The 22,603-nt window shown below is 38.1% G+C and overlaps 1 protein-coding gene across 1 annotated transcript; it reads right to left on the reverse strand.

The window, feature by feature from the left end:
- Nucleotides 1-3,221: 3,221 nt before the first annotated feature.
- On the reverse strand, nt 3,222-6,752 carry LOC141643452 (uncharacterized). Its single transcript, XM_074452622.1, has 9 exons — nt 6,625-6,752; nt 6,397-6,444; nt 5,987-6,056; nt 5,801-5,891; nt 5,634-5,695; nt 4,433-4,716; nt 4,307-4,340; nt 4,093-4,203; nt 3,222-3,602 (listed from the first exon to the last, which is right to left on the reverse strand). The coding sequence occupies exons 2-9, from the start codon at nt 6,442-6,444 to the stop codon at nt 3,415-3,417; spliced, it is 888 nt and encodes a 295-aa protein (XP_074308723.1). The 5' UTR covers nt 6,625-6,752; the 3' UTR covers nt 3,222-3,414.
- Nucleotides 6,753-22,603: the final 15,851 nt, after the last annotated feature.

The following is a 22,603-nucleotide window of genomic DNA, read 5'->3' on the forward strand; positions in this document are numbered from 1 at the left end:
ATTTATACACATTACCCACCGTAAAGCAAAGTTCTATGTCCGGAATATCATGAGAATAATTCTAAAAGAAAATATTCTTCATCTCTAGTCGAACTACTCATAATATGGACTACGGAGTAGTAAAGAGCAAAACCAAGCCCACAATTACACAAAATCATATTCACATCTAAATTCTTAAGAAATCAATTAATTGATTAACTGAGATTATGTATTGAAGATAACCAACAATAAATAGCAAACAAATTGAAGGGAGTAAAAATTAGGAAACAATAATTACTAAACAAATTCAATCGCTAATAATGAAATCTTCATATGGCAAGGGAAATTAAACAGTATAGATATAGATATAGATATAGATATACCTAACTGAAGTGAGTCACCGCAGAGCGTTAAGTCACGGATTCATGAAGTAACGACGCCAATTAGCCGCTTCTCAAAATCTATACTTGGTACTTCTTCGGTTGGAATTCATGGAAAGTGATGAAAACTGATCTATACTGTTAGCAAATGAAGACAATGATGTGTCTATTGGGCTATTTTCATTTGTAATTATAAAGTAATATTGGGAAGGAGAAAGGCTTGTGTTCCGGAAAATTCATTGAGTCTCTTGGGAATATGTAATTCAGTTAATTGCATCAGACTAATTGTTCATTGTCATTCTCAAGTAGGAATGTAGGATAGAGAATGACAAAGGGTTAGGTTAAATTAACGTCAGATTTAATTGGACTTTGATTTTTTTTTTTTTTTTTTGTTGTTGTGCTGATGTGGCTATATTGCAAAATCGTGATTGGCTCAAACAAAACTGATTTTGTGAGGTTGAATGTGAGGGTTGCATTACCTTAATACTCAAAGGAGATTGTGCCACCTCAGCTTTTTATCATTCCTCTTTTATACTCCCTCCATTCAACTCCACTTTGCAACTTTGGTTTTTACACGGATATTAAGGAGCGGATTAAAAAAAGTATTAAAAGTACATGGGGAAAGAGAAAAAAGAGGTTAAAAATATTAAAAAAAACATAAAGGTGGGGTTTTATGGTGGGTTGGTGTGGGGTTTGGATGACATTTTTTGTAAATAAAGATTTTCAATAAGGATAGAATTGTCATTTTTTTAGCCAAATAAGGAAACCTGTAAAATGGAGTTGAATGGACGAAAATGGAATACATATAAAGTGGACTTGAATGGAGGGACTATATATAATGAATAATGATGATGATGATGATGATGATGATTGTTAGGGAGGTTAGAAGTGATAAGGGGACAAGAATAGTATATCTGCAACCCATCATGTTGAAGAGTTATTTGCTTTTCAAGATTATTTATTGTAGTCCAAAAATTATTGAAGATTTACTCTTTCATTCAAGAGTTGCGAAGCATTGTACACATTTATTCATGCTTTTCGCTTGATTAGATTTGGTTACTCCTTTTACTTATACAAATAGGATTATACATTCAGCTCTACCATAAACATTGTACAACTGAAATATAAGAATCCGAGCTTATATATAATTTTTCTGAGCTAATTCAAAGTTCATGTTTTTAATGTGTAAATGGATGACTACAATACTTTCTAATAAATTTCATATTATTTCACATAAAGCTCGGATACTTTATTGCAAAACTCGGATTTTACCCCGTACAACATATACAATTGATTGTATAATCCATGAATTAACTTACTTACCTCCTTGAACATTACGTTTTTAGTCTCCAGTTTAAACCCTCTTAGAGTAACTCAGTAAAGTAATATTGTGGCCTTGTTGGTGTTAACACTTAGCATTAGGATTTATCCCGTACATGTCAAATGTCAACTGATAAGGGATGGTACATGTTTCCGTGGATGATCTGGAAAATAGTTTCTCACTAAGTTATTGATAGATTAATTTATAATTTAAAATTATCCCGTGCATGTCAAATGTCAACTGATAAGGGATGGTACATGTTTCCGTGGATGATCTGGAAAATAGTTTCTCACTAAGTTATTGATAGATTAATTTATAATTTAAAATAAAAATAATAAGAAAATTAATAAAATAGATACGTATAATATGAAATGGTTACTACTTATTACTCCCTCCACAGTCCACACACATATATCCGCCCATTTCAATAAAATACTCCTTACATATATTAGAAAATATGGCAAATACTTATGTGCGGAGGGAGTAATAAAATAGATAAAATAGGTGCAACTATTATGAAAACATTTATCAAAAATAATAGAATTTTTTAAAACCACGATCAATAATAAGAAATTAAAAAGGGTAACAAAAAAGACATAAGCGTATAAATAAATAATTATTTATGTAATTAATAAAAGATAGTCTCTCCAAATTTTTATGGAGATCTGAAAATGGTGAGGAGATCCTCTATCTCATGTGATGTCTCAATGTGTGTCACTCTAATCACCTTCAAATACATCAACAAATTAATGTAATTATTACAATATTTTATTTTACAATAAGTGATGTGTCAAAAAATGAGTGGAGTGATACACACAATGGGACACAAAGTGGGATAAAGGATCTTTACTGCTGAAAATGTAACTTCAATTCTCAGGGACACTGGCAATTAAAACTTGAAAAAACTGACCCGGCCCAATAAGACTGATCTGAGACCCAAAAAGTGTGACCCAAACTTGACCCAGTAGACGCGAGCTAACCCGATCCGAAATAACCCGACTTAAATTGACCCGAAATGACTTATTTTAAGCAAAATATTGACCCGAAGTTACCCAAACAACCCAACCCGAAAATGACACAGCCCAGTAAGAAACCCGATAATTATTAACTCGAAAATAACCAGTATCAAAATTATACGACCCAAATCTGACCCGAATAACCAATTTACCAGGTCTACAATGACAAGTGGCAAAAGGTCCAACCTTCCATTATTTCTCGTGAAGAGTTTATGGGCCAAATAAGCTAATCATCACCAAAGATGGGCCATTAATCTATACTTTATCTAGTCACAATAAGACCATTTGGTTGGCCACCAACGTTCTTAATTATTGGGTCACTTACCGGGTTCTTAGCCCGTTTTGCTTTCTTGTACGGAGTATCTCATTTTGTAATCACTTTCTTGTCATCTCATAATTATTAAGACCATAAACGTTCTTAGCACCGTTTTCCTCTCTTTGATTCATCCAAGATAATAATCTTTACCTATACTTCTCCCATGACGCTAGCTTGATTAGCTTCATAATCTTAAATCAAAAATAAAATTGCATCAAACGGCAATTGTTCGTTAATTAATATATGAAGCAAACATAACTTGGTAAGTAATCCGAACCAAGTACGATACAATTCAATTCGTCTGACCTAATTGTCAACTTTAGCCATTAAAAGTAGAGCTGTTCACAAGTCTTTCTAACTACAGATAAAGATGACCCAATTGTCGACTTTAGTCTTTCTAAACTAGTGGTGCTTGATAACACGAGATAGCCTTTCGAAGAAAATAGGGCACATGTTCAAGCTAAACATCATGACCTCCCTCATCCATTCTGGAGCCACCGCAGCAAACGTCCCCAAGGAGGTAACATTGTACAGCAGCTCTACTTCACTACCATCAGGCTTGTTTACACAAGTCAAACTGAATGAATAGCCTGCAATAACCCAATATACACCAAAGTTACATTAAAGACGGCAACATGGTTCAAAAAGAAATTCTTGTCAGCAAAACACACGAGATCAATCATGCCAGATGTTAGAACATCATTTACCCGAAAACTTGTGGGGTCTCGGGATCCCAATACAGTCCAAGAAATTACGGAGTAGTTATTTTGATGAATCAAACGGAAGTAATTTTACATTATACCATCACATATATCTATTGCACATGAATGACAAGACACATCGGAGGTGGATTTGCTCAGGGGGATATTTAGCCCCTCTTCTGGATGCCGAGCCAGAATGTGGCTAATGGGGTTAGAAATTGGTCTAAAGCAGGCTATAACGCAAATAAATGCAGGTATACATAAGCAACGGCTTTGTCCCAAAAAGAGGAAGTTAAGGAAGGAAATGATGATAAATGAAAGTCGGATAAATCTGCAAAAATCTCTTTAAAACCCAAATGATAACAAAAACATAGATTACCACTGGGAGGATGAACAACATTCAAAGACTTTCCTTCTGGTCGAACAGCAGCCGAGAGTTCCATGCCAATCATATATTCAAGAAGACCATGGAACATGCATTTACAAGGACCTAAACAGTGTCACAATGCAAGGCAGATCATCAACAATAAAAAAAAATGGCAAGTTAATGATTCAACATGAAATTGAACTTGATTTGAACTTCATGGGCAAACCTCCATTCACAAAGAAAACCTGACAGCACTCTGTCTGCATATTAAATTTGAAACAATTCAGATGACGAGAACAAAATCAGTGTTATGAAGAATAGGATAACAAACAAATGTCTGAAAAGTATGTACTTTGGAAATATCACTTTTAGATAGATCTGTCGGAAGCTCCTTTCGCCCCGATAGATGAACATTACCGACCGCTGGACTACTTGTGGCAGCGTCAGACTTTTCTAACTCTTCTAATAACCTTGCACGTTTCCTAGTGATCCTCACGGGTGTTTCATCAATTTGACTGTCAGATACAGTGGGGCTGCGATAGTTTCTGTTTACACGTTGGTCACTTCTATTGTGAGAGACGGTCCTCTCATGTTGCAGGTTCCGTAATTTCTCGATCTCTAAAGCAAGTTGTTGATCTGCAGAAACGGTAAGGAACGTTCATAACATCAGTGATGCCTATCATATCAAGTATAAGCATTTAAAGTAGCACCATCCTCATCCCAATCGAGTTGAGAAGAAAAGAGAGCTTATTGAGAAAAAAAATACAGCAGTTACACAAGTATATGGCCTGACAACTTAAAACATTGAAGGCAAAATATTTCTTGCATATGCAGTAACATATGTATGATCATTGATTCATTGTTCACTAGGACATGATGAGCCATGGATATTACTTCAATCATGTAATTCTAGCTCAACACGTTAATTTACGAGGCGACTTTCATTTGTGGTCCACAAGTCCACACCTTAACTAGAGATATGCTCCAAGTACCATAATTATAGCATCCAACAGTATTACGCCTTCCATATTGTCACTGTTTGCCTTTGGTAATCAATCAAGACTGTCATTTTCTCCTAATATAAAATACTCACATATTTTTCGTAAAAAAAGATTCTGAATATAGTTTTTGATTAAAAAAAAGTGTTACAACCTTGATTTTGTACCATCGCTTACATTTTCGGAGAATATAACTGACAATTAAAGTCAAAAGAGAAGAATATATGAGAGGGGGATGGTCGATAATAGAACGAAGTTGAAAAATATGGAATCCAAATGTATCCATAAAATTAAAGATGTCGCATCGTTTAGATTAGCTAGAACTCCGTAAAAATTATGTAACATTAAAAATCCAATGTTATGTATTCACCCATGGACGGTTCCAAAGGATGATTCATGTCAGCCGACCCCAAATCATTTTGGGATTAAGGCTCTGATGTTGTTTGTTGTTGTATGTATTCATATACCTCCCATCATCCTATACATGTCAGACTACATGCATCTTAGAACACAGACACACAAACAAAGAACAATTTTGCAGTTAAACGATCATACTTTTCTGTTTTTCCTCCTTCAAACGATCCTGAAATTCGTGAAATTGTTGATCTAAAGCACTTCTGCAACAAAACAAAAGAGAAATGTCACGACGTAAGCACTCTAAATAATCCATGCTCAAACTTTTCCCTATAAAAGAGATTGTCAATAGTTTGGATTATAAGTACCTCACTGATACTACTTCATTCCGTAATTCATCGGTATTTTCAGACAACCTCTTGTTTACCTTCTCCAAGTGCTTTATATACAACTCCGCGGCTTCAATAATTAAGAAAACAGTTAAAATTTCCATTTGTTAGCCATTTGATTCAACTCCAGAATAATGCAATGACGAAATGAGAAGTTAAAATTACCAGAAACGCATTCGAAGAACTTGACTTCCTGCTCATTGTTAATTTGCTCCATTTGATTCTCCTTCGACGACTACTTACAGAAGAATATTAAAAAAACAAAACCATCATTAATTCTCACGAAATCCGCAAAGTAAACTAAACCTTAAACGGCCATTAATGTGCAGGAAACAAATAGAAACAATAAATCAATAGTCTTGCTTCAGACTGTCTTGAGTTAACAACATACGGATTAGTTATTATATCCGACATTAAATGAACTACAAAGCACGAAAAGAAGTCGTCTTAAGCTTAAGACTATCAGAAATTAGATTTTTGTGATAAATCATATATATTTCATCAAATTAACCAAAATTCACAATAAATTGAAACCCTAAAAATCCGAAATTGAAGTGAAAAGTTGAGAAATTAACCTTGAGTTTTGAGTATTTCTCGTAAAGCTTCTTGTACAGCGTTTCCATCTGCAATTTACACCAAAAAAACCAATTAGCTGGAAAGAATAATAGATTATTAAAAAGGGGGAAATTTTGAAAGTTGAATTATAAACCCTAATTGTCAAGATGAATTAACGCAATTGAAATGCAGAAAATCGAATATAACAATTAAAATGTGAGATTAAATAAACGTTAAGAAAAATGCACCTGAAATTTGGAGGAAGATGAAGTGAGAAATCGAGGGAAAAAATTGGGGATTTTACAAGGGTTTGCGGAAATACAATTAGAAGCGGGAAATTGGATTATCAGGTGATATTCAAAAGGAGGTGGCTGGAGATGTTATAATCGGAAATTTAAAACGATTTCAAATTGATAACGTTTTATACAACTAGTTTAAAACACGTGTAAAGTTGCACGGGTATATAAAAATCGTTTTAAATAAATAATTATTTACCTAAAAAAATCTCACTAAAATAACGTCTACTAATTACCACTTTTGTTATAGGGACTTGCTAAATCTCGCACAACAATTTACTTAATCCCGCACATTTTTGCCCTTTATTTCGAATGTACCCTTCTCATTTATCAACTTACCAACAGAAAAACAAAGAGGAGAAATAAGAGAATGAAAAAAAAAAGCCACAAACGTACAAACCCCCCATCCCCAACCCCTGACAACCTTTCCCCACCACCATCCCGGCGCCGTCGACCACCGCTCCTCACCGCCTAGCGCCGACCAGTCATCCATGCTTCTCTCCCCGCGCCGACCAGACATCCATGCTTCTGTCCCCGCGCCGACGACCCCCTTCCCGCACCTACAACCTACAGCAACCACAACAACACTAGTACACTACCACTACAACCATCACTCGACGCTCTCCCTCCGACCACCCTAGTCCAGACCGACGACCCCACAAACCATCCCTTCAACAACCCAACTCAATCAAAACCCTAATTGTAAAAATCCCCGTTTTTAATCCAAAAAACATCAACTAAATCGATTAAAAGATGCGGCATAATAAAATTGTTGGTAAAACGGCGAGATTACGTGTTAATAATATGCGAATTACATTCCATGTCGAATGATTAACTGATTAATTAGGTTTAGAGAGAAGGTAGAACAGTTTTTTAATTTTTTTGAAGATGAAGGGCAATTATGGAAGATTATGGCAATATGTGCGGGATTTAGCAATTGCGTTGTTATATAGTTTTACAGGAGACTTACTCCGTTTATTTATTGACTTTATTTGGTTGATAAGAAAATCCGTAACTGTTACATTTTGAGCTTTTGACCAGTGGATAAACTTTCAACAAATAATGCACGTTAATTATTTATTAAGATTTTCCACATACCCTTATATTTTTGCGTTTTTACAAGGTATCTATTCACTTTTCGAAGCATACATGGTACCCATAACAGATGTCATTAACCGCTGCTATATCCCTAAACTTTTATACCGTCAATATGTGAGTAATTGTTATGTTAACGTATGTCTTAAATTACCAATAATCACTTTTTTCCACCACTTAGCCCTTATTCATCGACCACCACCCACGCCACTACGCCCCTCATTGTACCACCGCCCAATGATGTCGCACCACAATCACACTTGTGACACCACCACCAATTTTCGCCTAATCTTCATTTCACCAATAAATTTTTGTCTCGCCCACACCGTATTACCACCCTCGCTAATAATCAACCTTTTGTTTTTCATTCTTATCGCCACTGCCCTGCCAACAACCATTTTTTTTTCATTCTTCAATAACTACCCTGGCATCTTACTACCTCATCAACCCAACTCGACCCACCAACACCAACTTTGTCATGCCATATCTACAAGCTATTATCTCCCTTTTAGTTGTGCATCGCCCATGTAACACCCCAAGAGATTGTGAGAAAGTTTTCCCATATCAGAAAGTTGAGAGATTTATGATATGTTTATAAGGGCTTTTACCCACCACTTAGAAACAAGACATTTTAACTTTTGGGCTTAAATATAATAATGGTCTAAAGACGCACATCACATCTTATTGGAATTGTGTTACGATGATGGCAAGTCGGGTTGTTATAAATGGTAATCAGAACAACTTCGTGACCTTATGGTGAGCCTGTGGTCACGGGTACTGGTGTCACCCACCTAACGAGGGAGAATTCTGAACTTAGCTATGGTCAACTTCTTGGCCCAAATAGACGGTTAGGGTGATGTTGTACTAGTTCTATGTCATGCCCATCATTTTTAGCAACCAGTAAAAACTCTAAATCAGACCCCACAATATGTAGCTTGGCTGGCAATATCTTGTTGAATGAAAATCCTCTTGTTTGACCCTTACTTGAGGTCATTTGGCTTTGATTGGGGTATAGTTTCTCTATTAGACATTTTCTCACAACTAATTTGGTTATACTCTCTATTGATTTCACTTCTAGTGTCCCTCTAGCTCTACTTCTTTAGCCCTTTATTGCTAGTGCGTCTACTACTGTAGGAGGGAAAATTCCGACTTTACCGTTTAGCTAGGTCAAGAAACCGCCGCCATAAACATTATTTTTTGTGATAAATCTTTTTTATTGACATGTTCTAGGTGGCTGTTTTTCATTAGACAAAAGTAATATTTTTGAGTTAATCGAGTCATGTAAGCTGTTTTTCGTCAATATGAACAACATTAAACATGGATTTGAAAACTAAATTCTCATGTAAAGTACTTGAGTATATTTTACCTAAACCCCAATATAGTCTAGCCATCATGTTCTCATGTGATAAACATGGTCTAATTGAACTTGATTAAGCTCTTATCTTTCTTCTTTTGAAATACTCTTCAAACAATGGTACACGATAAATTCATACTATTAGCAAGGTCTTTAACTGTTAGGATTATCATGTATCGTATGTTTAGTAATCGTCTTATGGACCATATGAAGTCCATATATGTAACTATATATACGATGCACTAAATTAATAATAGGTACAACGTTCCCCTCATATCGTCTTAACATGGTATTCACGGAATTCTCTTCACACAAAAACCCTAACAAAAACCCTAACATAAACACCGTCACAATCACAAAAATCCTACGCTCAGCCACCATGTCCGGTGACGAAATATCCACCGACTCACCAAAACTCGATTTTTCAAATTCATATTATCTCGGATCTCACGATGTTCCGAGTGCCAAAATTTCTAATGTTGTCCTCCGTCGCGATAATTGGGAGGATTGGAAAATTCGATGAAAATGTCCTTGAAATCTTGCCGTAAATACTGTTTCGTTGATGACTCGATTAAAAAGCCGACTGATAAATTTTATCTCAAAAATTGGGAGGTTGTTCATTGTACCTTGGTTCAATGAATCCGAAACACAATTGATCCATCGCTCCTTGATACAAATTCATATGTCGAGGATGCTGCGGTTCTTTGGTCCGATTTGGAGGCACAATTTGCAGTCGTCGATGGAACGAAGATTCATGGTCTCAAAACTCAGTTACACAATTGCAAACAAACTAAAGGTATGGATGTTACCACTTACTATGGAAAAATGAAAGCTCTTTGGGATTCTATTGTTGTACATGAACCGCCTTTCGCGTGTAAATGCGGCAAGTGTGAATGTCAGATTGGTTCCGCGACGATCAAAATACTTGATAATGAAAGATTATATCAATTTTTTATGGGCCTCGATGCCAATTTATATGCTAATATACGGTCTCAACAATTTCAACTCGATCCTTTGTCGTCTCTTAATCGGGCGTATCATGCCGTCTTACAAGAAGAGCATTTGCGCGCTCCTATCGAGGCTGCCCTTGACCCGTCTGAGGTGGTTGCCTTTGCCACGCCACACTCTGCCCGTCCCACTGTTGATTGGCGTGCTTTGCATGACAAGGAGCATGGTGAACGGTGTCAGTTCTATTGCACACACTGCACACACTATGAGACTCGAGGTCATGACATTACTAATTGTTATATTAAGAGCCAACGATTTCCGGAGTGGTGAGCTGACATGCCTCGCATGTCAGCTGACATCCGTCGTGCCAGAGCAATGACTTCCCGCGGGCCTGGTTCGGGTGCTGCTGCCTCGGGGTCCTCTTCTGCAGGCCGTGGGTTTGCTGCAATGGGTCCCCCGGTTCAGGCGAACTTGCTGACCGTGAGTGCTACTACTAATTCCGTTCTTTCTAATGATTGTGATGCGTGTCATTTTGCGAAACAACATCGTAGTAGTTTTCGTAATAATGATAAACGTGCCTCGGACATGTTTGAATTAATCCATTGTGATTTATGGGGACCCTATCGTATTGTTTCTGTAATACTACGGTTTTATGAGTCTCTGGGTACTCTATCGAGTGGGGCTTACTCTGTCGAGTAAGTATGTTTTGAGTTACGAAACAGTGTTTTGCCTGTAGGGTACTCGATCGAGTAGCCTTGGCACTCGATCGAGTAGCCTTGGCACTCTATCGAGTAAGTGGCACTCGATCGAGTATGTTACTTACTCGATCGAGTAAGTCGGTTATCGGGTAATATTTTGACGGGTTTTGTTAATGATGCGAGATAAGTATAAAAGGTTGTCCATCACTTTTTTTAGTTTCTTTTATCTATTCTAAAACCTAAGTGAGGAGAAAAGGAATTACGTATTTTGTTTGTCATCGCATAATTAACAAATCCCGAAGCTAGAGAGGTCGGATTTCGTTGTTCTTTGCATCATAGTGATCCTTGCGTCAAGGCTAAGATCTACATACCAATTTTATAATATTTGGTTGACTTTGTTTAAACCCTAATTTTGGAAATTGGGGGTTTTTATGATTTGTTGTGATTGTATGATTATGTGAATAGGTGGAGGATTCGTAGAAGAAGGATTTTGAGATAGCTGCTAGATCGTCTGCTGTTTGTGTTGCATTCCAGGTAGGGTTTCCCCTACTCAGTATTAGTTACATGATGTGTGTGGTGATTGTGCTGTAGTTAATGATTGTTGATTGATTCAGACGGTTGTGATTTCATATTGTTGATTGATTCAGACGGTTGTGGTTTCATATTGTTGATTGTTTCAGACGGTTGTTGATGTTGTATTGTGGTTACTGTTTATCTGTCTGTGATCTTCGGGGTGCGTCCCTAGCTGAGTGGAGTCACTTGCGGGAGTGGCTTCACGCCCTTGATTCATATACGTGGAACCCGCCACGGAAGGGATGTGCACATTAATGAACTTGGGTTTATCGCTCGATGGAGATGAGCGGGGCTTAGGTGAGAATAATTGCGGTCCCCACTCGGCGGCGAGGAGTATCTGTTGCGATGGGTACTCTGGCAGGGCTACACACTTTAGTGTGTAGTCAGTTATGAGGTGATTGGAGATGGAGACTGGGATTGTGTGTGAGCTGTTTGTATGATTGTTTCAGTGTGGCTTAGATTGTGTAATTAGTACTGACCCCGTTTAATGTTTTAAAAACTGTGGTGATCCATTTGGGGATGGTGAGCAGTTATTGAGCAGGTTTGATATGATGCATATGGGCTAGCTGGGATGAGTCATCACTTGCAGTTAGAAGAGTCTTCCGCTGATAAGTGCAATTTTCTATACATTTTAACCGCTTATATTAGTTTGATTTTACATATCATTTAGCACTTATCAATGTGTTTTTAAGCTAATATTGTGTTTATAATGCAATTGTGTGCTCAAGTGTGTTTTGTAGGAAAATGAGCTAAAGTACTATAAATTGTGCCAACACTAGAAGCAAGGCTAAGTATGAGAGCAAGATTGGACTAAGTGTTGGAAGTGCATGGATTTTGCATGAAGAAAGTGTTGGATCAAAATGAAAATGCAAGCAAAGTCAATATGCAAGTGATGCGTGTCCTAAATATGTTGTTTTACGCCCTATTTTACACGTATTTCAGAGCTCATTTGTGTAGTTTAAGCTACCATTTTCCCTATTTTCGTCTACTTTCGTATTTTCATGTAATATTGCAGATTATTGCGAAAATGAGTAGATATCGAGCCGAATCCGTCCCCGAGTACTAGGCATTGCATTTGACGTGAAATATTTACTCGGGAAGCGAACTTGGTGCGCATTTCGAGGCCTGAAAGACAACTTTATGAAGAATTTAGAAGCGGACTACCAGCTATAGTGGTCGATCGACTGATGCCTATGGTCGATCGACCAGAGCACGACTTCCAGTAGCTACAGTTCAGCGAATAGCAGTCGATCGACTGATCCTTGTGGTCGTTCGACCAAGCCGTTAATTCTGACGTGAATTAATAGAACGAGATTTCCGAAGCCCATTATAATTAGGTTTAGGAATAAGAGTTGCGTAATATTTCTATATAACGTAACCTGGTTTCTCAGGATAATGATGAAGTCTTTTATCATCAATAATTAGGGTTCTTGAGATTATTTTTCGTAATCAATAAAGTTTACTTTTGCATTCGGTTTTATTCAGTTTTATTGCTTTATTTCGTTCATAGTTTAGAATTGTTAGAGTAGTTTCCCAAAGCCAACTTATCGTCTCATATTATTTGCTTGTTTAGTAAATTTAACCATGAATTCAGTATCTTTATTCGTTAATCTTCTTGTTGTTTTTATCGTAAACATGAGTAGCTAAATACCATGTGCTAGGATGTAGGGAATCTGTAGAAGTAGGCGGCGTAGAATAGTATACCTGAATCGCGCCATGGTCGATCGACCGCATAACATGGTCGATCGACTGGCCACGTGAGAACAGTTTCGTTTTAATTAATTTAATTGTTATATTTGACGAATCGAGTGCACGCGACTAGTTGAATGCTTAGGAATTGACCGACCCAGTAAGATCGAAAGATAGGGGAGGGAAATAGACTGCCTAATTAAGACGACTAAATTAATAAGATCGAGAGATAAGTTAATTTAGACTTTTAAATCACTTTTCAGGACGAAAGTTAGCATTAGTGATATTAGGGATCTGTAGCGAGATCGAGAGATGCTACCTGTTAAGAATGGACCGAGAGGACTTCTTATTTTCCCGTCTCATGTGTTTATTTCAGACTTACCTAGGATACTGCCGCCGAAACTATAGTGAACCGACCATCTTAACACCCTTTTAATATTTGATTTCATCTTTTAGCTTAGTTTACTTTTCATTTACTGCATTTAGTTATAGAACAACTCAAATCAAATCCCCCTCACAATTGTTACTTTAGATTAAAATTAAGACAGCTATTAATTGCATCCGCCTCTCGTGGTTCGACGACCGATTGCCGCTATCTATAGTAGTAGTTTGGAAATATAAATTTATCTTTGGTACTCTACGACGGTATCAAATTTTGGCGCCGTTGCCGGGGAGGCAATTGTTTAAAATTTTAGTTGTTTTTATTTTAGTCTTTTCTCAGTTTAAAGGACATCTGTTCCTTAAACTATTCTCATATTCTACTTGTAGTTTCCTCTTATGCGCAGGTCACAGGGTGGTGAATTACTACCATTCAATCCTGAGATTGAGAAGACTTTGCGTGAGTTGAGACGATCATCTAGAGTATTGCCGACAGAGGAAGAGCTGAGTACTCTGTCCAGTTACTACGAGAACGAGCTATTCGAGGAGGATCCACCTTCATCTCCTATTTCTTCTTCATCAGCTGAGACCGTCACATCTCCAGATATGGCTGAAGAAGCAAGTATAGCCAGTCACTCCGAGCCGACAGCTGAGAATCTCTATAAGGCATTCGCATTACCAGGGACGGACAGAAAATTCGAACCAAGACCGTCTTACATCAACTTGGTTGAGAGAAACCAATTCGGGGGAGCTGCAAATGAAGATGCAGCCAAAAATATGGAGACATTCATTGACTACTGCTGCTCCATACCCCCACCAGCAGGTGTGACCCAGGACCAGGTGAAGGAGACTATGTTCATATTCTCGCTTCGTGATGCTGCAAAGGAATGGTACAGAGATTTGGATCGAGCTGCTAACGGGATTACTGACTGGAATTCGCTGGCCCTAGCATTTTACAAGAAATATTTCTCTGCCTCGAAGACCAATGCGATTAGAGCTCAGATCACGAGCTTTAAACAGGGTCCTGATGAAGATTTTCATGAGGCATGGGTCTGTTTCAAGAGACTAGTGCGAACCATTCCGCACCATGGTTTTGAGAAATGGTTTCTGTGCAACCAATTCTACAATGGTCTTTATGATGATCAAAGAGCTATCCTAGATGATGCAGCTAATGGGAGATTTCAAGAAAATAGTGGTGAGACGAAGGGGTGGAAAATCATTGATGACATTGCCACCCATAAAGCTGAGCATGGGAATTCTAGAGGAAATCAGAGGAAGTCAGCTGAATCACCTGCTGTAGCTGCAATAGAAGCCCTTACTGCGAGGTTTGACAAGATAGATTTTGGGGGATCCCAAAAGGAGGGATTTATAAAGTTAATGTTGTTTCAGACGGTCCCTTTATATGCAAGAGGTGTGGAGCTGAGGGACATGTTTCGGATTTTTGTCCTAGTTTGACTGAAGTATGTGCTGCCTTTCAACATTATAGGCAGACTGGTACATACTCTGATTCCTCTAATGTCCACCCCAATTTGAGGTGGACTAACCAGAATGTCCTTAATCCGGGTCCACAGCAGCAGCAGCAGCAGCAAAGCTATGTGCCCCCTCATAAGCAGCAGCAGCCGTACCAAAAGCCTCCGTATGTTCCACAGCAGCAGCAGTCCCATGGCTCCGATTTTGCCGAGTTGAAAAATTTGTTGCTAAAGGAGTCTCAAGCTAGAGAGGCCGGGATGAAGATATTAGAGAGCCAAATTGCCCAACTGGCGAGCAAGAGTACAACTCGAGCTCCGGGGCATTTACCGTCGCAGCCGGATAAAAAAGAGACCCTAAATGCTATCACTTTGAGGAGTGGGTCTACCCTTGATGGGCCCGCTATGGTCGAGGAAGCTACTGGAAAAGATGAGGCGGAACCGAGCAGGAAAAAGGCCGTGGTGAACAGTGGCAAGAAAAAGACGACTAGCAGGTACATCAGTCGATCGACTGACATACCTGGTCGATCGACTGAAACACGCAACAGTGCAGCTTCTGGTTCTGTAGAAGTCAGTCGATCGACTGACCTACATGGTCGATCGACTGACAGCGCTGCTGATATTGAACCTTTTCGTCCTCCAATGCCTAATAACTTGAGGGACCACTTATTTCGGGGTACGACGACTCCGAAATTACGTAGGCAAGACCCAAATGCTGATAGGTCAGTTCCGGTTCCAAAGTGTGACCCGATGACGATCAATGGCTCATTCTTGAGACGGTCTGAAGAAGGTTCAAGCTATAACAAAGACAAGGTAGTGGACTTTCAGCCTAAGTCCACTGATGCCGGTATGAGAGATTTAGAAGAGAGGGCAAAGCTATTACTGACAACCCCTTATCCGAAGAGATTGATGCCGACAAAGGAACAGGTATCGTTTAACAAATTTGAAAATGTTATTCGTAGCTTAAATGTACAAGTTCCTTTTTCTGAATTAGTTAATCAAGTGCCTGCTTACATGAAATTTATGAAGCAACTTTTGTCTAAAAAGAAGTCACTTGATACTGTGCAATCTGTCGCACTTAGTGAGGAGTTATGTTCCTATTTGACCCATACTGCACCTCATAAGCTAGAAGACCCAGGTAGTTTTTCAGTCCCATGTAATATTGGCACCTTTTCTATTGAGAAGGCATTATGTGACCTAGGAGTCAGTGTCATGCCTTTGAGTCTTGCTAGGAAGTTGAAATTGACTAGGTTTGCAGTCACTAATATGACAGTACAGATGGCTGATCGATCTGCGGTCCAGCCTATAAGAGTCTTAGAGGACATTCTCGTGCAAATAGGAAAGTTCTTTTACCCTGTTGACTTCGTTGTGTTAGATATGCCCGAAGATGCTCACATTCCTATCATTCTGGGTAGACCATTTCTGCACACTGCTGGTGCAGTTATAGATGTTGGCTCAGGGACTTTGACCTTCAAAGTAGGAAAACATTCCATCGTCTTTGCCCAGACAGCTAAGAAGAAAGACCTCATGTGGCCAGTAACTTCTAATGTGGTTTCTGAAAAGAAATCTTATTTTGTGCTTTCTGACATGCCTGCCCCTATGCCTATTCCTGTTGTAACACCTCCGCCCTAGATTGGGAGCAAATTGGAGGAAGATTTTTCTATTTCGGATATTGCAGGAGCTGGTTTGGGGAAGGAAGAGCCGCATCTTGCTCCAGCTGTGAAGGAGCCAATCGTTCAAAGAGGCGGCTTAGGATGTCTTAGCTATGACATTGATGAGGAGCCTGATGAGGAGCCAGTCAAAGTGACGGAGCCCGATTTGGATTTTGACGAGTCAGATGAAGTTATTGATTGGGGAGATGCTGAAGCTGTTGATCCGTTGAGTTCTGCGGATGTTGAAGTTTCTAGGAGTGCCGCTGAGGAGATGAGCACTGTAGAGGCTACTTCTTGTAGCCAGGAGTCGAGCAAGTGGGCCATTCCGTGGCCACTCTTGATCAACTATTAGTTGATTAGGATTTTACAAAATATTTTATTGCATTCATTAGACTTTTTTTATTGCTTTTGTGTGCGCGAGACTTCGCATTTTAATAAGTTTGCTTAGGATTTTAAATACTTTAGACTGTTACTTTGGGTTTTGCGCAATTTTGGGCGCGTTATTATATGTATTTGCAGGTTTATAGACCATGTTGGCTCAATTTATTGAGCTAATTCGACGAAAATCAGAACTTACAGCAGGTTTTCCATTCGATCGACTGCCTTCTTTGGTCGATCGACTGAGCTGTGAATTCCAGGAGCTTCTGATCCTGTTCACTCTGGTCGATCGACTGGGTGATGTGGTCGATCGACCGCCCAACGCCTTTATTACTGTTTTCGATCATTCCCCGCTTTGTGTTTGGTCGATTTGCGGAGTTGAGGGAGTCTTTTCTCCACTTTATTCTCCGACTCATTTCTGTTTTCTTCCGTTTCTTTATTTTACACATAATTTTGCGTTTAATAAATTGTTTTCTCGGAATTACGCGCGGTATTTTCTATCTTTTCAGGTACCTATGGTAGCACTGCTCGCTACTGAAACCTCCTAGCTCACGCTGGTTTGGGGAGGTTTCCTTTTGCTGCGCTTAAAGTCTTGTGAGTTTCCGAGTCCTTACTTCACGTCTTATTTAGTTATTTATCGCAAAACTCCTGTTTCCCTTTTATTTCATTATATGATTTTGCACAATGGGGACATTGTGTGATTTGGTTTGGGGAAGGGTTTTGCGTTGCATTCACATGTTTTATTGCATTTCTGTTTCACGTTTATTGCACTTCAGTTTGCATTTGTTATTTCATTTCATATATATATACAAAATTCAAAAAAAATTGAATAATTTCAAAAATTCAAAATTTGCATGTTTATTTTAACATATAGGTCGAGTCGGAACGATAGTAGTTCAATGATGACATTGCATTTTCAGCTGTTTATGCCTAAGCCTTGCTAATTAACATGTTATTAGTAGAATCATATATACATAGTCTACGAGTTTTCGTTAAATTTCTTGCTGAACTTGAGACATGACTTAGACTTTTGGCAAACTACATCATTTTCTGAGGTTTAGAGTTTATAAATGGTGTCATTCATGACCAGTTTATCTAGGATTGTGAGTAGTACTCCTTATAAGACATGTCACATAAATTTGCATAAATATGAACTTAATCTGCTTAATACCTGTATGCATTCGGTCTGTGGTTTGTTGACACATGTGGAAGAGGTATCCTTTATTCATTTTGCCCATAAGCTTCACAAAGCCAAAAATAGCCTTTTGTCCCTTTTACTACATCCTATATTTAGCCTGCCTTTGTCAAGCTAGTAGTATTAGTCTTTGGGAATGTTCTTATTATTTTTGGTTGCTTATGTTCTTATTGAGATGATGTTGGATGAAAGAATGAAGGAGGAGAAAGGTAAAAACGGAAAAAAAGAGGAAATGCGTGTTGTACTGTAGAGGGCGGTTGATCGACTGGCCATCTTGGTCGATCGACTGAAGCCCGAGAAGAGAAAGAACAAAATCACATAGTTTGAATCTTTATGAGTAAATGGTGATTTTATTCCCATGCTTTATTATTATCATTTGGGGAGTTACATCTTTTGGAGATTGTGAGTTTAGTGCTTGATAATTAGCACCGGTTTTATTGAAAAATCTTGAGCAAGAAGTTGGATGTTGTCATATGGTTTTGTTTAAGTACTAGCTTGATCACCTATGCCTCCACATTCCCATAATTGTTTAGCCTCTTCTTACCCATAGCCTCACATATCCAAATTTACCTCGGCATGTGTCATGGTCATTTGTTTGGTTGGAATGCATATGTATGGTTGTAGTGATTATTTTCATATTAGAATGTATGCATGTTCTTATAGGTCGTAGTTAGGTGAGTGTCATTATAAAATGAATTCTTTCTATCTTATACATTATTCACCCGTATTCATTGTGTGATATGAGCGACCCGTGAGAGTCCATGATGATAAGTCTCTATAGTTGACAGTTCAGCAGTTTTTGACGACTTCATAACTCGTTTGCATGATTCATATTGCTAATTGATTGTTAGTTGTTGCATTAAATTGGTTTAGGCTTAATAGTTGCATTTCGCTCTAAGATAGAAATCGTTCCATTAGGTCCTAAGATCGAGTCTAGTTCTTGCTTGGGGACAAGCAAGGGTTTGGTTTGGGGAAGTTTGATGCGTGTCCTAAATATGTTGTTTTACGCCCTATTTTACACGCATTTCAGAGCTCATTTGTGTAGTTTAAGCTACCATTTTCCCTATTTTCGTCTACTTTCGTATTTTCATGTAATATTGCAGATTATTGCGGAAATGAGTAGATATCGAGCCGAATCCATCCCCGAGTACTAGGCATTGCATTTGACGTGAAATATTTACTCGGGAAGCGAACTTGGTGCGCATTTCGAGGCCTGAAAGACAACTTTATGAAGAATTTAGAAGCGAACTACCAGCTATAGTGGTCGATCGACTGATGCCTATGGTCGATCGACCAGAGCACGACTTCCAGTAGCTACAGTTCAGCGAAGAGCAGACGATCGACTGATCCTTGTGGTCGATCGACCAAGCGGTTAATTCTGACGTGAATTAATAGAACGAGATTTCCGAAGCCCATTATAATTAGGTTTAGGAATAAGAGTTGCGTAATATTTCTATATAACGTAACCTGGTTTCTCAGGATAATGATGAAGTCTTTTATCATCAATAATTAGGGTTCTTGAGATTATTTTTCGTAATCAATAAAGTTTACTTTTGCATTCGGTTTTGATCCTTTCTCTGCAATTCCTTTTACGGTATTCTCTGTTCCAATATTCAGTTTTATTGCTTTATTTCGTTCTTAGTTTAGAATTGTTAGAGTAGTTTCCCAAAGCCAACTTATCGTCTCATATTATTTGCTTGTTTAGTAAATTTAACCATGAATTCAATATCTTTATTCGTTAATCTTGTTGTTGTTTTTATCGTAAACATGAGTAGCTAAATACCATGTGCTAGGATGTAGGGAATCTGTAGAAGTAGGCGGCGTAGAATAGTATACCTGAATCGCGCCATGGTCGATCGACCGCATAACATGGTCGATCGACTGGCCACGTGAGAACAGTTTCGTTTTAATTAATTTAATTGTTATATTTGACGAATCGAGTGCACGCGACTAGTTGAATGCTTAGGAATTGACCGACCCAGTAAGATCGAAAGATAGGGGAGGGAAATAGACTGCCTAATTAAGACGACTAAATTAATAAGATCGAGAGATAAGTTAATTTAGACTTTTAAATCACTTTTCAGGACGAAAGTTAGCATTAGTGATATTAGGGATCTGTAGCGAGATCGAGAGATGCTACCTGTTAAGAATGGACCGAGAGGACTTCTTATTTTCCCGTCTCATGTGTTTATTTCAGACTTACCTAGGATACTGCCGCCGAAACTATAGTGAACCGACCATCTTAGCACCCTTTTAATATTTGATTTCATCTTTTAGCTTAGTTTACTTTTCATTTACTGCATTTAGTTATAGAACAACTCAAATCAAATCCCCCTCACAATTGTTACTTTAGATTAAAACTAAGACAACTATTAATTGCATCCGCCTCTCTGTGGTTCGACCCTGACTGCCGCTATCTATAGTAGTAGTTTGGAAATATAAATTTATCTTTGGTACTCTACGACGGTATCAAATTTTGGCGCCGTTGCCGGGGAGGCAATTGTTTAAATTTTTAGTTGTTTTTATTTTAGTCTTTTCTCAGTTTAAGGGACATTTGTTCCTTTAACTATTCTCATATTCTACTTGTAGTTTCCTCTTATGCGCAGGTCACAGGGTGGTGAATTACTACCATTCAATCCTGAGATTGAGAAGACTTTGCGTGAGTTGAGACGATCATCTAGAGTATTGCCGACAGAGGAAGAGCTGAGTACTCTGTCCAGTTACTACGAGAACGAGCTATTCGAGGAGGATCCACCTTCATCTCCTATTTCTTCTTCATCAGCTGAGACCGTCACATCTCTAGATATGGCTGAAGAAGCAAGTATAGCCAGTCACTCCGAGCCGACAGCTGAGAATCTTTATAAGGGATTCGCATTACCAGGGACGGACAGAAAATTCGAACCAAAACCGTCTTACATCAACTTGGTTGAGAGAAACCAATTCTGGGGAGCTGCAAATGAAGATGCAGCCAAACATATGGAGACATTCATTGACTACTGCTGCTCCATATCCCCACCAGCAGGTCTGACCCAGGACCAGGTGAAGGAGACTATGTTCATATTCTCGCTTCGTATTACTTTGTTACAACATTTCTATTATCATGTTCAAGATTTATTCCAAGTTATTTCCATTTGCAATTGTTCTTCTATTTCCATTCAAGGTAATTTTATCTTTATTTTAATTATGTTATTTATCATTTCATTTAGCATTAGTTTAGTTTATATTTTCACAATGTTAGAATAATTTACCTTTGTCTAGGGAATAAAGGAAGTCATGCATGATTAAGTAATTTGTAAATGTCAAAATAAGGATAACTTAATATTACATAATTGTTTCTATCACATGTTATTGATTAAGTTTGTTCATTCATTCTAAAAGTCGAGAGGCACGGAATCGAATTCGACAAAGCATGTGTAGTAGGACGACCTAGTCATGGACGAGAGTTTCTCTAGGACCCGGTCTATGGTTGATACTAATGCCGTAAGGTGGGTATCTCTAAGCCTAAACATTAACCGCAAAATCAACTTCCTAACTTGACATAAACATTTACGTAATTAGCATGTGTGACCCGACCTCCCTAGACAATTTCTTTTTATTGTTGTTTTCATTTTATTTGCATAATCAACCAATCAATCAATCAACCGCATCGACTCAAGATAAACTTCGCTCCATAACAATTAATTAATAACTCCCGTCTTCTTTGGGTTCGACCCCTAAGTACTACATTCATTTGTTGACTAGGGTATAAATATTATCTTTGCATAGGTGTGCGATAGCCTATCAAATTTTGGCGCCGTTGCCGGGGATTGGTTGTATCTCAGTTTATCAGTTTTGGCTTTGAACATGTAATCACATAAATTATATTTACTTTTAAAGTACGTTTCTTTATTGTCCTTTGATTATCATTTCCTCGGGTAACCGAGATGGTGACGTTCCTATACCTGAGTGGTCCTGGTAAGCCACTTGGAGTATGGGGGTGTCACAAAGTGGTATCAGAGCGACGATCCTGAAACCTGTAACCAATGAACCTAATGAACATAGGGAGTCAAAATAAAATGAATCCGGGGTAGAAGTTGTAGGAGCGAATGCAAAGACTTGGGAGACGTCCTAAAGTCGCGAACTCGCCCTACAATTTTGAACCGGTCACCATGGGATATGACTCGGGATCGCTATGTATTTATCTTGTGAATTGTGTATCTTTGTAGCAAAGTGTGGTGTGAATCGGTGGATGTATGTATGTGGAGAATGAGAAATGTGTAGAGAAAGATGATAATGAGGTGATGTTGTACATTATTGATTGAAAGCATGATAGTTGTTTTACGATATGACATTATAGAAATACGGAAAAAAAATTGTTTGGTTTGAGTTATACATATATACATATATATATATATACATATATATATATATATATACATATATATATATATATATACATATATATATATATTATTATATGTTTTTGGTAGTGTTGTACGAGTTTATATAGCTGAAGGTTTGAGTAA

Source organism: Silene latifolia, chromosome 2 (assembly GCF_048544455.1).
Source record: "Silene latifolia isolate original U9 population chromosome 2, ASM4854445v1, whole genome shotgun sequence".
In the NCBI taxonomy this organism is placed as follows: Eukaryota; Viridiplantae; Streptophyta; class Magnoliopsida; order Caryophyllales; family Caryophyllaceae; genus Silene; species Silene latifolia.